General features: G+C 36.4%; 1 protein-coding gene across 1 annotated transcript in view; it reads right to left on the bottom strand.

Annotated features, from left to right (window-relative positions):
• Window positions 1-16,996, bottom strand: part of LOC121373933 (laminin subunit alpha-like) — a 127,571-nt gene that overhangs the window by 29,987 nt on the left and 80,588 nt on the right. The window contains exons 52-63 of the mRNA XM_041500760.1: window positions 16,805-16,898; window positions 16,070-16,183; window positions 12,989-13,168; window positions 11,412-11,566; window positions 10,294-10,464; window positions 9,694-9,824; window positions 7,604-7,751; window positions 6,175-6,299; window positions 4,324-4,670; window positions 2,147-2,240; window positions 1,308-1,425; window positions 63-209 (exon numbers count right to left, since the gene is read on the bottom strand). Of these exons, the coding sequence (XP_041356694.1) occupies window positions 63-209; window positions 1,308-1,425; window positions 2,147-2,240; window positions 4,324-4,670; window positions 6,175-6,299; window positions 7,604-7,751; window positions 9,694-9,824; window positions 10,294-10,464; window positions 11,412-11,566; window positions 12,989-13,168; window positions 16,070-16,183; window positions 16,805-16,898 (1,824 nt within the window). The remainder of the gene's footprint in view (window positions 1-62; window positions 210-1,307; window positions 1,426-2,146; window positions 2,241-4,323; window positions 4,671-6,174; window positions 6,300-7,603; window positions 7,752-9,693; window positions 9,825-10,293; window positions 10,465-11,411; window positions 11,567-12,988; window positions 13,169-16,069; window positions 16,184-16,804; window positions 16,899-16,996) is intronic.

The following is a 16,996-nucleotide window of genomic DNA, read 5'->3' as shown; positions in this document are numbered from 1 at the left end:
AGAAGTTGGTCAAAACCATAATTAGGAGCACACTTAAATGCAGCATAGACAAGAGGTCATACCTGGTTGTCGTTGGCTGCGTACAAAAGCAGACTATCGTTCTCAAATGTCCTCATCTTGAAGGTCAGGTCAAACATGGAGCCAATGCTGTTTGCAGCCACAGCAATGTAGCCTGGTCGATCAGCACTAAATGTAGCAACACGGGCAATCTGAAACACACCATCATATTGAAACAATGACATTCATATACAGTGCTGGGGTCTGTACCACACTGTTTTATAGCAATGTAGCCTGGTCGATCAGCACTGAATGTAGCAACACGGGCAATCTGAAACACACCATCATATTGAAACAATGACATTCATATACAGTGCTGGGGTCTGTACCACACTGTTTTATAGCAATGTAGCCTGGTCGATCAGCACTAAATGTAGCAACACAGGCAATCTGAAACACACCATCATATTGAAACAATGACATTCATATACAGTGCTGGGGTCTGTACCACACTGTTTTATAGCAATGTAGTCTGGTCGATCAGCACTGAATGTAGCAACACGGGCAATCTGAAACACACCATCATACTGAAACAATGACATTCATATACAGTGCTGGGGTCTGTACCACTGTTTTATAGCAATGTAGTCTGGTCGATCAGCACTGAATGTAGCAACATGGGCAATCTGAAACACGCCATCATATTGAAACAATGACATTCATATACAGTGCTGGGGCCTGTACCACACTGTTTTATAGCAATGTAGTCTGGTCGATCAGCACTGAATGTAGCAACACGGGCAATCTGAAACACACCATCATATTGAAACAATGACATTCATATACAGTGTTGGGGTCTGTACCACACTGTTTTATAGCAATGTAGCCTGGTCGATCAGCACTGAATGTAGCAACACGGGCAATCTGAAACAGAGGCGAAGTACTACAGTATTCTTCAAATAATATTCATAACTGAATCTCATTCTGTAATATTACTTTTGCTTACAGCTCCCCTAGCTCCCCTTTGCTTAGAGCTCCCAAAATAATGTTTCAAACTCTCTCAACTATTTTATGTACACCCTCTGAACCATTTGTCCGCTCAGAATTCCCAACTATTCAATGCCTAGAGCTGTTGATTAACTCGTTCCTTGTGAGCTCCACAAACTACTTTCTGTTTAGCGCTCTCTGAGCTACTCTTAGACCTGCCTCAACTACTGGTTTCCCTACCACTCTCTGTACAGAGTTCTCTCAGCTCTGTCTGCTTAGAGCCCCTCCCCCCACCACAACTCCATTTCAGCCATGAAACACACCTGTTCAGGGCAGCCAGCATCCACCCCAATAGCTCCCTTGTTGTCATTCAGATCCCAGGTCTGTGAGCCAAACTGGATGTCCTTCACACAGCCATCGAAACCAATACTTGTAACATCCCTGAAATATCAAACATTTTAATATAGTAATCACCAATACCTGTATTAACTGTGAAATAACAAACATTTTAATACAATAATCATCAATACTTGTGACATCCCTGAAAAAACAAATATTTTAATACATTAATCGCCAATACTTGTCGTATCTCTCTCCAATCATAGCCATTAAAGCCGATATTATTCTGTGAACATTTATAAAAATATGTATTTGAAACAAAAATATATGGTAGAAAGAACAGTATCTTGTTAAATCAGAAGCTAAAAACTAAGAATAATTCTGTGGAATTAAATGTGTTTCCTACAATAAACTTATTCATTGTCATAGATAGTGAATCCATAGATGTTCATCTCATTGCATGTTTAAAAAAACAAAAAAAACATTCTTTTTAAAAATTAAATTTTAATAAATTAAACTTAAAATTTTAATTTAATAAATTTCAATTTTTTTTAACATGCATTAAGATAAACATTCAGAGATATAACTATATATCAAGTTTCAGTGATGTAGGACTTATAGTTTGTGAGAAATAGAGACAAACACTTTAACACTGAGTTAAATACAAACGTTGGCACCATCGCCATCACCCCTGCAAAAAACATACCTCTATCTCCGCTTTTTATTCGTAAAGGTGAAACCATTACCTGCCTGTCAGTTTAACTGCCTGAAGAACACATAATAAAAGAGACTAACCTTCAAGAACAAACGTCCAAGTACTTACTTCTTGTTGATGAGAATCTGGTTGTAGCCACCAACAAAGATGAAATCTTGAATAGACAACTGCTTCAAGCCTCCTGGAGATCCCCCTATGTCAACTAGAACAGAATAAAAACCACCCTAATCACTCTTAAATTCCTTACTTAAACCAGTCTACTCAAAACCTCATATATTCCTAAAAAGTTGAAAACTATACACAATTTTTAAGCTTTTCAGGTCAAATCCAGTCTATTTTGTCAAAAAATCTGAAAACAGATTTTAAAATCTTCCAAAATAGCATTTGTGTAAAACCCTGTTCTCACTTGAACGATTTTCTACGCGAATTCCGTGCGACCACTAAATCGTACAGGGCACGGCAGTATGTTGATGATTCGCACACGTTGTAGGGGTGTCATGTGTATTTCGGACATGAAATGTTTAAAATTATCGTACGGCTGTCTCTAGGTCGCACAGTTCGCATTGGTCGCATAGAGGTTGCACAGCAGTCGCACGGCAGTATGATAGGTCGCACGGGAGTCGTACGTGAGTCTTAAGGGAGCCGAGATGTGCGACTCCTAGCGGACCCCCTGCGACTCCCGTGCGACATCCATCAGACTTCCGTGCAACTGTCGTGCAACCTGTGCAAATCTCATGCGAGCGTATGCAAGCCCGGTGCAGAAAGGCAGTCGCATGGCAGTTGCACAAGTGAGACTGCGCAGGGGGGTACCCTAGGTAATTCGTACGGGAATCGCATGGCTGTACAATCTTTTAGTCGCACCACAGTTGTACGAAAAATCGTTCAAGTGAGAACTGGGCTTTAGCAACATCTGTGTTACAACATCTGTGTTAGCAACATCTGTGTTAGCAAGATCTGTGCAGCAACATCTGTGTTAGCAACATCTGTGTAGCAACATCTGTGTTGCAATATCTGTGTTAGTAACATCTGTTAGTAACATCTGTGTTAGCAACATCTGTTAGCAACATCTGTGTTAGCAACATCTGTTACAACATCTGTGTTAGAAACATCTGTTAGCAACATATGTGTTAGCAACATCTGTGTTAGAAACATGTTACAACATCTGTGTTAGAAACATGTTACAACATCTGTGTTAGAAACATGTTACAACATCTGTGTTAGCAACATCTGTGTTAGCAACATCTGTGTTAGCAACATCTGTGCACATTTTTGAGCTGCAGCTACTTGGGAGTCTAACATGATAACCATTTTTTAAAAGCTGAAATTATCTACCAAGCTGCCAAATCACACCTGGGTGGGATATGGTTTTAATGTGCAGTCAGTTTGGGATCAATCCCAGTCAGTGGGCCCACTGGGCTATTTCTTGATCTAGCCAGTGCATCATGTCTGGTATATCAAAGTTCATGGTATGTGATATCCTGTCTGTTGGATAGTGCATATAAAAGATCCCTTGTTACTAATGAAAAAATGTAGTGGGTTTCCTCTCTAAGACTATATGTGAAAATTACCAAATAGCCAATGATTAACCTTCTGACAGCTGCAGGCGAGATATTTCGCCCGACATCACGCCAGTCGACATACTTTACACTGTATACAGTGCATTTCCCAATTCATATTTTCCGCCGTTTTGCACACGACACTCACCGGAAAAAAAAAATCTTAAAAGGAAAGGGTTTATTTTATAGCATGCTAGCTTTTGTTTATTGTTTTTCAATGGAAAATGCCTTTGAATTCTGAGTTTAAAAAGTGGTTTTAGGCAAGTATAACAATGCGGCATATCATGGTCATTTTCAGGGATTCATAGCAGATTATGACAACTAATTTGATAATAAATTTTATAATTTTACCAACAATGAAAATCACCAAATATTGGGATATGAATCGTAGTTCTTCTTTTTTTTAAAATTCTAGTCGAAAAAACACTGTTATCAAGAATAATAGACATAAATATTGCACAGCTGGCCACAAATGCCTATTTTAATCACCATTAACTCATCTAAAATATCATAAAAATTACAAAAACCCACGAAATACTTACCGATTCATATATGAACTTTATAAAACATTTAAATGAATATATGCGAGTAAAAATTATAAACTTGTACCCACTCAACATGGTTTTCGTCAAAAATTAATCCAGTAGTCTAAAGGTTAATAAATCAATGCCCTCTAGTGGTGTCGTTAAACCAAATAAACTTGAACTTTTAACAACATCAAGCTCTAACCTTGAACTCCGTCGACCTGTAGTAATCCATCCTTCTGGCTGCGACTGGCCTGAATCTGGTGCCATTCCCCGTCGTTGTAGCGGTCAGTGGACATCAGCTTGGCTCGACCACTGCCCAGCTCGTACTGGAAGAAGATCATGCCATCGTGCATCTCAACAGACAGAAAGTCCTTCGATTTGACCCCATCATCCATGTAGACCAGGAGACCATTGTCGGCGTAGGTCTTGAATTTGAGAATAACATCCACCACCTTGGCTGGACGGAGACCAACTTCCTTCGCGCTCAGAATAGCATATCCTTTACCATTGAAACGCAGACCATTGGATACAATTGACTTCATCACATCCCTAGAAATACAAAACATTCATTAGAATGTGTATTATGATGTATAAATGTGCTTTCAGAATTGAAGAGTATCATACAATTCATATTAATTATCAATGTTATCACTGATACAAGCTATAACAGGATCCAATTAATATGCAGTTATTATTCATTGTAAACTGACTGGAGTGTGTTCTGTATTGTGATTGGTTAATTACATTCTTTTTCCGTAATCAAATGAAAATAACACCCGGAAAGCTAATGACATCATTAGAAACTGACGTCATTAGCAATTGGAACAGGCGAAGTTGACGATTCAAGGGTCTACAGTTAAGATTGTAGCCAGGTATTTTTTTCAAAAAATGCCACATATACAGTTAATTCTGTAGAAAAATTATTCAGTTTACAATGGACATAACCATATGGAGTTTTTAGATTTGCGGGTGTTATTGTCTATTTGATGCCCGCAAATGTTTCATTTTTAACCTCAGGCTAACGCCTTCGGTCAATAATGACATTTGCAGGATCAAATAGACAATAACACCCACAAATCTAAAAACTCCATATGGTTATCTCCTAAATGTTGACCAGTCACATACGAAGTACAAATGACTATTGGTGCTCACCTATTCATCATGAGTGTATGCCTGATGTCTGGTTCTTGTGGCACCTAATGTTTCTGGGAAACTGGGTTAAATTTAAAATAAACAGAACACTAGATGTTGTCTTCATTAAAGTGCATAATTCATCTTACTTTCCATGACTTTCGTTTAGTGTTAAGACAACATTAATAACAATGGATGCCCATTTCTATTGCAAGCATATACATAAAAGTAAAAGTGAACGTTTTATTTATATTACTATGTTTTTAGAGAGGTTGCAGGGCTCAAACTTAATGATGATACAAACAGCAATTGCCGTTATCGAAATATAAATTGCCTTAGGTAAAACTCCTCAACAATGGCAAAATGTATACACCTGGTGTACATTATCTGTCAGTATTTAGCATTTGTACCATTTGACATGTGTCTACGTACAGCAAAATGTATACACCTGGTGTACATTATCTGTCAGTATTTAGCATTTGTACCATTTGACATGTGTCTACGTACAGCAAAATGTATACACCTGGTGTACATTATCTGTCAGTATTTAGCATTTGTACATTTGACATGTGTCTACGTACAGCAAAATGTATACACCTGGTGTACATTGTCTGTCAGTATTTAGCATTTGTACATTTGACATGTGTCTACTTACAGCAAAATGTATACACCTGGTGTACATTATCTGTCAGTATTTAGCATTTGTACATTTGACATGTGTCTACGTACAGCAAAATAACCTTTCAGTCATGTTTATTTGCTGCAAATGAGATTTTTTTTAATTGCCATAGGCAAGCTCAAAATTATCTTCAGTGGGTTTTTTGTTTCACCCATGTCAATTTTGTTTCTAAATTGCAGTGTGAGACAAATTGATAAGTTTGAGCCATGGGTTGTCTACAGGTAGGAGTCTAACACAACCCACCTCTCCATGTGGCCTTCATAGTTGTTTTCTCCACTGACAAAGTTCCACAGTCCAAGAGTTTCATCATCAAATTTCAGTTCTTCCATGGCACCAATGAAGTTGTACGTTATCAGACTCGGTGGTACCTGGATGTCACAAAAAACGAAACATTATCCAATACTTTCAAACAGTAAGACTTATTTTGTCTGGACTGGTAATTTTAATTGTTCCTGGTCATCGATATATCTTAAGTAATTTTAACACAAGAAAAAGATGTTACAAACATATTTTTGTTTTATACATGCATGCACAGGGCTGCAGAAAGTACTCTCACGCTCCCCAAATGCAAGTGAAAATGCTGACAGACGAGTTAAGAAATGCAACTACCAGCCCGACGGTCTACCTGTCTTTTTGATTTGGTTTGCCACGTGACGTTGATCACTTACCAAATGTTCTTAATAATGTTTTGTCAATATATCTCTCAATATATAATTTGAAGTGAAGATACTGTATATTATAATATTGTTAATAATATATTGCTTTATAGACTGGCGGACTAGTAGAAATTCTGGCAGGTTAATAAAGTTTAGTTGGTTCTGGTCCGGCAGGCTAGTTAAATATTTTCCATTTCTGCACCCCTGCATGTATTATTACGATATAGTTATTGAGTGAAAATGCTTTTCTTTTACTAAATGATAGTCTTTTTCCAAAATATTTAAGCTAAAAAAACAATCAAGTAAAAATATATAGCAGTAAAAAAAAAAAAAAAAAAAATGTTTTATTAAATTAAAAACATGTACAGTCATAAATGTATAAAGAAAAATTAACTATACATTTTTTACTTTAATTTTAATTTAAAAAATTGTTTTAATGTATAGTAATAAATTTATATTTAACTTAATGTTACATCATGAGGAAAAAAACATTTTATTTTAATTTAATATTAAATCAAACACATGCACAGTAATAAATGCGCATTTATCTTACTGTTTTATCATGGTGAATGGGTTTTTTTTATTTAGTATTAAATTGAAAATATTTTAATATAGTATTAAATTAAAAAGATTCCCAGTAATAATTATAAATGTGCAATAAAGTTTAAAGTTTTTGGGGTTTTTTAATGACACCACTAGACCACATTCATTTATTAATCATCAGCTATTGGATGTCAAACATTTGGTAATTCTAACATATAGTGTTAAGAGAGGAAACCTGCTACATTTTTCCATTAGCAACAAGTGATATTTTATATGTACCATCCTACAAACAGAATATACCATGGCCATTGATATAAGAGCGTGGTGCACTGGCTGCAATGAGAAATTGCCCAATGGGCCCACCAACGAGGATCGATCCTACATCGACTGCACATCAAGCGAGCCCTTTAACACTCAACTACATCCCGCCCAAATTTAGAAGCTGCCCAGTAATAAATGTGTAATAGTCTTACCGCTACATCATGCGGCACCCCGCCAACGAACATGTTGGCTGTGGCTGCGATAAGAGCAAGAACCGTGAACGTTCCGTCCGACGTTCCCTCGGTGCGACTAACAGGCTCCTCGTCAGTGCGGATCTCCAGCGTTCCCGTCTTACCAATTCTAGAATGGAAGGATCACTCTCATACAACCATGAGACATTTTTTCTAAGCTATCTTAGCATTATGATATCATAAAACTATTGTAGGCTATGGTGTGTGTTGTAGCAGACCTGTCAACCCTCCCGGATTCAAAAAAAAAATCGATCCCTTTTTGCCAAAATAATATAAGGGAAGTAACTCATTTTATTTTCTCAATTGGAAAACGTCGGCTACTTTTGTTTTCTGAGAATATAACAGGCCGAATTGTCCCAACTGTTTAACGTTTGCCGAAGTGAGAATTGTGGGATATTTATATTGTTTAAAAAAGCACATGGAGTTTATAAAATGACGTGTTATTATAATGTTTGTTGTCATCGTAATGCCTACGAAGCATGTTGCCACTGATTTAACAGGCTGTGTATTGACATTCAGTGTTGCCATACATAAAACTATCCAATTTAGTCCTAATAATGTCTCTGAATTGTAAAATGTCTTCCCACTAGATTACATAATGCAACTATGACTAATCTGAAGTGCCAGACTCTGGCCCAGAGTTGACAGCGATACACACGATGCATGTTAAAATCACATGGTACAGCAAGACAAGGAAAAGACCTATTAGCTATATAAACATATTTGTGTCAGTTAATTTTGTATGTTTATGCAGTAAAATGTTGGAAACAAGCCTACACTTCATGAGATTATTTTTGTACAATTAATAAATAAAGTTACTCATGGAAATGGGTATAATTCCAGTATATTTCACACGATGTCAACAGTGAGGTTTTACTTATGATTAATGGAAATGTTTATTGCATCATTATAATAATTTTAAACAAGTACCACGTCTCTGTTCCTTATTATAGTAAAAACTGAATATTAATTTATAAGATTTATATAAATTTGTCTTAGGTACTTAGGTACCCAAAACACAAATGATGATGTAACGTAACCTGTAAGTGAAATACCGTAAATGTACTAATTAATTTTTTAATTTCTTGTTCATGTTCTTAACATTTTTGGATAATTTTAAGAGTTTTTTTTTTTTAAATATGTATTAAATCATAATAATATTTAAACTTTAAAAAAAAATATATATATATATTTTTAATTAAAAATTTATTTTTTTTAAATGCCAAAATCTAAGGTTAACAAGTATATATTATATGACATTATGTAGTGTTCATATAACTTATTGTAATAATTTTTTTTAAACCTTGCAATTTGGGGTTAAAGTGTGTGAATTAAAAAAATCTCCTGCTTTTTCAACACACACCTCCTGCTTTCTCTTGACTAAAGGTTGACAGGTCTGGTTGTAGTGATATCATAGTCTATGACTGTTTTATGATATCGTAGTGCAAAGATAACTTTGAAAATCGGTAGCCAGTTTAGACATGACATTGATAATGTATCGGCCGATGTAAATAATGATGAGTGATTAAAGTAAAATATTACTAGGTTTGTTAAGATGATCAGCTGTGAAATATAAAATCACCTTTCAGGATCATCATTAACTGTAAATTCACATTTTTATTCACCATTTCCCACTGTCCTGTATTTGCAATTTCTTTGCATCATCTATTTTCAATTTGTGTCGTCTCTTAGAAATTTAACTTGGGAAGACTAAACAATAACTCACCTGAAAGTTCTATTTCTGTTCATTGCAGAAGTGACATTATCTGTTTGCAAATGTACATACTGGATTGGTTGAGAAAGAGACAGGACATGTTTTTCTATTTACCCACAATATATAAAACACTTTTTTTTAAATAATGTATGATTAGGGCAGATTAAAAAAGGAATAAAATAATTAAAAAGCCTCTGATCTAACACACAAACCTATGTCATTTCATCAATTTTGGAGCAGTCCTGACAGGACAAATTGACATTTGAACATATTAACAACAGATTAACAGAGTAATGATAACTTAGTTGAGTGATCTGAGTGATGATGAGTCACTCACCTGGTTGCAGTGATCTGATGCCACTTGTTATCATCAACACGAACATCGCTCACAACATTCGCTGCTCCAGATCCGAGGTCAAACTTGAAAATGACTTTCCCTCCGACAATCTCCAGGGCAAGGTAGTCATCCTGTAAAACAAACTCAACATAGCTAGTCTTGTTGATCTCCAGTATGAAAAACACATCAGTTATTGGATGTCAAACAATTCTTTTGATCTGCTGTAATGGCACACTTCAAATATGTGCGTTGATGAAAGACTGACAAAATGTTACATACTATATGACATTCGAAACATTATAACCTGCAGCACTGAAACTAGTGTTAAATATCCGATTTCATATTTACACCAACTCAGTGGATGGGTTTATAGCTGCAGAAGTTCTTAACTATTATTTATCTAAGAGACAAAAACATTTCTCATACATGTTATATGCTCCAAATATCACCTCAAACATTTTGTGTCTGTTTTTAATCACACACATCTTAAAAAGCATAGAAGACAATTTCTAACTACATGGTAGAAATTAAAGTTATATAAACCATCATTCCAGAATATAAATCAGAATTCAGTCTAGTCTACTGAGTGTTAATACTTACAGGCATTGGTCTACCCGATTTCTGGTCACCTCCCAGATACATAAGTAAGCCATTTGATTGGTCCGTTTGAATGAAGAATGACACCTTGGTGTAGGAGCCAGCCTGCTCCACGTTTGGTGGGTTTCGCAGAGTTACTGTCGTGTTGCCTAGGAACTTTGTCCCAACTCGAATCTAATACAATCAAACATCATTTACAACAATTATGAGCACTGAATTTTTAATTTCTATTTTATTGTAATCCTTAAATCTACTCATTTTATTTTGCTCAGAATTAATTTTGTCCACTGTTACAGCTGATTTATTGGCACACAGCCATTCTAGTAATCAATCAGCGAGTGTTTTACTTTTGTGTTCTTTTTTAAATATTTTATTGAAAAACAAAGACAAAAGTGGAAAAAAATTACAACTAAAAGTTCAAACTTGAGTCAAGTTTTTAAAAAGTTGATCAAGTTAATCACGTTATAGCATACAATATTGTGGGGGCAACATACCAAATATAAAACAACAATTTAACTAATTAGATTTATTGTTTTGTGCAACCATTTGTAAAAAAGAAATCAATTGATTCAGAGACATAATAACCTTGAGATTAACTCCTCTACTCAAAATTAATCACAAAATATAATTCAAGTCATTATCATACTTGAATGAACTAACTGTTGGATAAAGCAATAATTAATCAGGGTTTTATCACTTATGTTTCTAGACTCTGATAACCGGCATCATTCCCGACCATTCACAAAAGACTATGTCGTGTTTTATTCCCAATTGTGGACTAAAACATTCCCAATCTGAATGTAGATATTCCTTTTGTTTCTTATTGTACACAGATAGATTATGAAATGAATACGTAACACTTGACAAACTTCCCTCACCTATAACATTTCTTAATGCAAAATAGAGATATTAATTTGAATAAACCAGTACATGTATATGTATAGTATTACTATTTTAAAATATAACTTGCTTTAATAAAATGAAAATTACCACTTCTGTTTTGTAAAACGACACAAAAATTCCTAAAGTCAAAGCCATGGGTGTCAAGTCAAATTATAGAAATAAAACCCTGTTAATAATAAAACATTCAGTTTATTATTATAACATTTGAACAAACCCACCCTGTTGGCTTCATCTCGGGCTAAAGCTATCCTCTGCTTCAACTTGTTAACATTCGCCGATACCACGTTCCCGACATCAGTCAGTTTGGTGGCTTTCTCGCCCAGGGTCCCAAGTAGTTCCTGAATGTCGGGAGTCAAACCTCGCACTGACCGGACTGAAACACAGAGGTCATATACAACAAATATATTTATATTGAATCTTAAACTTTATCATTAACCGTCTCACTGCTGCAGGCGACACACTCTGCATACAGCACATTTGCTCATTCATATTTCCCACCATTTGTCACACGGCACTGAGCAAAATAATAATAGAAACACACTGATCAAGACTAATCTTGATTAAAAAAAGAAAAAAAAAAAGAAATGTTTTATTTAACGACACACTCAACACATTTTATTTATGGTTATATGGCATCAGACATAATACTTACCGATTCATATGTCTATTTATAAAAAAAAATTAAGCGAAATATTTTAGTAAAAGTTATAAATTTGTACCTCATCAACATGGATTTTGTCAAACATTAATCCAGTAGTGAGAAGGTTAAACAGCAAATATATCTTAACACAGGTCAAACATTAATCCAGTAGTGAGAAGGTTAAACAGCAAACATATCTTAACACAGGTCAAACATTAATCCAGTAGTGAGAAGGTTTAAACAGCAAACATATCTTAACACAGGTCAAACATTAACCCAGTAGTGAGAAGGTTAACAGCAAACATATCTTAACACAGGTCAAACATTAATCCAGTAGTGAGAAGGTTAAACAGCAAACATATCTTAACACAGGTCAAAACTTTAATCCAGTAGTGAGAAGGTTAAACAGCAAACATATCTTAACACAGGTCAAACATTAATCCAGTAGTGAGAAGGTTAAACAGCAAACATATCTTAACACAGGTCAAACATTAATCCAGTAGTGAGAAGGTTAAACAGCAAATATATCTTAACACAGGTCAAACATTAATCCAGTAGTGAGAAGGTTAAACAGCAAACATATCTTAACACAGGTCAAACATTAATCCAGTAGTGAGAAGGTTAAACAGCAAACATATCTTAACACAGGTCAAACATTAATCCAGTAGTGAGAAGGTTAAACAGCAAACATATCTTAACACAGGTTACTAAATGACCTTGTCACGCTTGTGAAAAGAAGTTTATTTAAACTCTCATTAAACAATTTAGTTTCGAGTCAATTTTTACTACAGCATAAATAAATTTGAACTTGTGAAAATTACTGTCAGCAGTAAGTTTTCTTTATAAAATCAAATATAAACAATCTTAATAGTACAGGCGAACTTCATTATCTCAATAACAGCAGGTTGAGATAAAGATAGTACTTTTTAGTGAAAAGTATGTTATCGGACAACTTATCGGACAACTTATCGACCTCAAAATATCCTAGGAGGATAACAGAGGTGGCAAAGACAACATCTGACTGCTATAAATATCATACAATTACAATAACACTTTTCTATTATAAAACAATCATGACAAAAAACAGGATTTCCTCTACCCAAAGAAAAACAGTATCATCAAAATAACAGTGGTTGTTATGTGAAGTGATCTTACTTTGATTTTGAACCAACTGCATGTTCCTCTTTGTTTTGAAGATGGCGTTTCCCAGCTCCTGTGTTTTGTTTTTGTCGTTCTGCAGCATGTAGCCAGCCAGCTGGTCGTTGATGTCTTTTATCTTCAGCGTAGCATCCGTGGCGATGTCAATCACAGCCTGGGCTCGAGACCCTGGCGACACTGCAAACATACCAGAAGTTAGACATGCAATATGCCAGCAAAACTAAATAAACAATTTGCCAGTAATTTGCATAGACTGTTCTAATCTTTGATTGCATTACAGTTTTTTTGTCTCAGTATTTTCTGCCCATAATATGTCATACCATATTGTTCCTATTTCTAGCGCCCGGGCGCGATGCAAAACACAAAGGGGGCGCGCTAATTAGAGTACTAGAACATGTTTCGTAATACGTCTGAAAAATCCTCGTATCAAACTGTCAATGCGTCTGGCTCGCTGAGACATCAAAAGCTTTGCCGCCAAGTCACTCCACCAGTGACGTTTTCTTGTTGAAATGACGTAGCGTACCGTACATCGTCAGCTGATTTATCGAAATACATGGTACCGTGCACGTAGGCATATAGGGCCTGCGGAGTGTATTTGAAAGTGGGGTGGGGGAGGGGTGTGTGATTGAGACCCCTCATACTCGCCCACTTCATTTTGTCACCCAGTCTGAATATATTTTTATTTAGCAAACATGGCGAGCACTAGTAGTTCAATGTCGCGCAGGTCTTATACCACTGCGTTTAAACTGAAAGTCATTTCCGTTGCTGAAGAAAAAGGCAAGCATCATGCTGCAAAATTGTTTGGTGTCCACCGCAAACGGGTCCAAGATTGGTGTAACTCGAAAGAACACCTTAAATCGACAAAGAAAACAGAAAAAAGAAAGCCAGGCGCCGGAAGACCAGTTAAGTACACTGATATTGAAAACACTTTGCTGTCTTGGTTTAATGAGTGTTGGTCGGCGGGTGTGCGCGTTACGTTTAAGGCACTCAAATACGAAGCCTTGCGACTTCATAAGATTAATGGCAACCAGTCATTCAAAGCTTCACAGGGTTGGTTTTCAAAATTTAAGAAACGTCACGGTTTTACTTTTCGGCACACAACCCGCATGTCTCAGCATGTTGCTGCTATAACTGACGATAAAGTGGACAAATTTCTACGTTTCGTTATCAAGTTAAGGAAGCTTCGCGGATATTGTGACAGAGATATTATTAATATGGACGAAACCCCTGTTTGGCTAGAAATGCCCGGAAAATCGACACTCAATGTAAAAGGTGTTCATGAAGTTGCTATGTCGTCGACGGGCCACGAGAAGCAGCGCATTACAGTGACATAAGGTGCGTATGCTGACAGCACAAAGCTTTCACCACTAGTTCACCTACCAGGGCTTAGGCCACTGCCCAAGAACGATGTCCCTAATGGAATCATTGTATACATGTGCGGGGCTGGAAAGAAGTCATGGGCAGACGAGACTAGTATAAATTTTGGTTGAGCAAGTTGTATGGTCTCAACAATCTCCGCCGTCGTCTACTGGTGTGGGATGCCTTTCGTGGGCACCTCACTCAATCTGTAAAATCGAGTGTGAAAACAACGTACAACACCGACATGGCAGTAATACCAGGAGGTTGCACTTCGAAACTACAGCCTGCCGATGTGTCCTGGAACCGCCCTTTGAAGGCTCGGCTTTCGGAACTATACGACGAGTGGTTATTCAACGGGCCTGTTGAAAACACTCAATTCGGTAATCGTAAAGCTCCGCCTAAACCGTTATTCCTACAATAGGTGAAAGAAGCATGGGCGGCAATCACCCCTGACATCATCAGAAAGTCTTTCAAGAAGTGCGGCATCACTAGTGCCTTAGACGGCAGTGAAGACTACCTTTTTAACTGCACTAACGATGATGACGATGGTGACGACCAATTTGACGGGTTTTCCCCTTAAGATGTGGAAATGGACAAACAGTTACTGGAAGCTATGAACGCGCCAGCTGTTCTATCCGACGACGATCCCACAGACGACGAGGATCATCAGTCAGACAGCACAGACTACGATAGCTCTGGCCGGTAGTTTGTAACTGACACGTTTCGATTGTCACTGTGTACACAAATTATTGTCATTTGACTCCAGTTTTAAATTTACTTAAAGTTAAATTGTTGACATTTGACTCCAGTTTGCAGTTTAGTTAAAGTTATCATTTACCTGTTTTTTAAACAGTGTTACGGTGTCGGTGTAAATACCTACCGGTATGTTTGTATTTCCGGTTTTGAACAGCGTTAATGGAGTGTCGTGTGTTCATTCTGCGTGGAGATAACAGCGACATACATTTGATTAACAACATGTGTGACATACTGTTCGCCCATACTAGTGTCGTAGTGCTTCACCTGTTTGGATTTTATTTGTTTACCGATTATAATCATTGCAAGTCGGCAGTCAGGTAAGCCAGTTTTACTATTTTACGGGTACCGTTTCATGATACATTTCTCGTGAGCATAGGGGGGCGCTTATATTAGAGGGGGCGCTACAAATAGGAACAATACGGTATATGTACCAAAAACATAGTACTTTGAGATCTATTTTATCAAAATGTGATGTGATTTAATTCTCATTATTAGAGGCTGTATTTATCTTGGATTTTTGTTATTTTTAGATTTCAAACTTAGAATAATATGCTATTTACATAGACGAAGAGAACAAAAAGGTCAAATAATTAATATATAATGCAAATAGAGGTACCTAAAATGTTTTACTATGAAAAAGCTAATAATAAGTGTCTTATAAAATAGAGTCAAACTGGCTCCAGTGGCCACCTGTGTTAACCTCCGGGGACATATATTTATTCTCCCAAATCATCCAATGCAGTATTATCGGACCTGTATTAAGCACCCACCTGTCTTAAAAGGCTAATTTTGACACTCCCGATGGTGGCTGCTTAACACAGGTTTCACTGTATTTATATATCTTTCCAAATATTTCATTTCCACTTTCTCTGCTGAAAGCAGCAGTGACTACAAAGACTGCGTAATCTGGAACAGACTACAAAGATTGAGTCACCTGGTAACTAACTACAAAGACTGAGTCACCTGGAATGTTGTCCATGGTGCTGTGCACTTCTTTCAGCATGTTCTCCACATTGTCATTCTGCTTTTCCAGGTTCTCTGTGCTCGTCTTGGCAACAGTCAGCCGGTCAAACAGGGCTGGTCATAGTAAACAAAACAAGTTACCACATACACTTACGACTGGTATCTATGGTTATTGCCTCTAAGTTAATGTGGCATCTATTAATAAAGAAGTTCGGCTCAGTAAGACGTGGGGATAAACAGTGTGCAATTATACACATTTATAGCACACTTCTGTCAATGAGAAAGCATTACAATTGCATTCATTTTGTTTCAATATATTTACACCATATTAAAATAATTGCTTTACAAAAATTAAGCGGACAACTATGGCACTGCATTTAATTCCATGTTGAATTAGTCCTTGAAAATACTATCTGAAAAAAATAATGTAATTATTTTTTTAATTTTGTTTTGATTATTTTTGTTTGTTTGTTTAATATCTAGTTAAAACAATATTAGGACAAATATTTTAAAGGTGAAGAATCTGGAAAGTTTGTTTTCGGCAAGTAACTATAAATTATGTTATTTCTGAGAAATGGGTGTTGGGAAAAGCTGTCTAACTCTTCACGCCAATTGATAATTTCAGCACTTATTATGGTAGTGTGTGTGTTAATACGCTATGATATTTTGTTTAGCTCTTTTCCCATACAGCACTATGAAACCACAAAACAGAGAAGTGTGTGTCATTAAATTTACCATTTTCTGTTTTGTCGAATGCTGAATCGGCTTTTTGGAGCAAGGAACTGCTTCTTTCCTTTGACTTGGCAGAGGTGTCACCAACTCCACTCGACTGAAACACAAACATTATTACCACAGTTACCACACAGTCGGAGAAAACGTAACAATGCCTATATTAGATTTTTAGGGTTACTCCACATTGTAGATTTA

This window comes from Gigantopelta aegis, chromosome 6, assembly GCF_016097555.1.
Source record: "Gigantopelta aegis isolate Gae_Host chromosome 6, Gae_host_genome, whole genome shotgun sequence".
Classification (NCBI taxonomy): domain Eukaryota; kingdom Metazoa; phylum Mollusca; class Gastropoda; order Neomphalida; family Peltospiridae; genus Gigantopelta; species Gigantopelta aegis.
The sequence above is the reverse complement of the archived record's forward strand: the minus strand, read 5'-3'. Positions and strand labels throughout refer to the sequence as shown.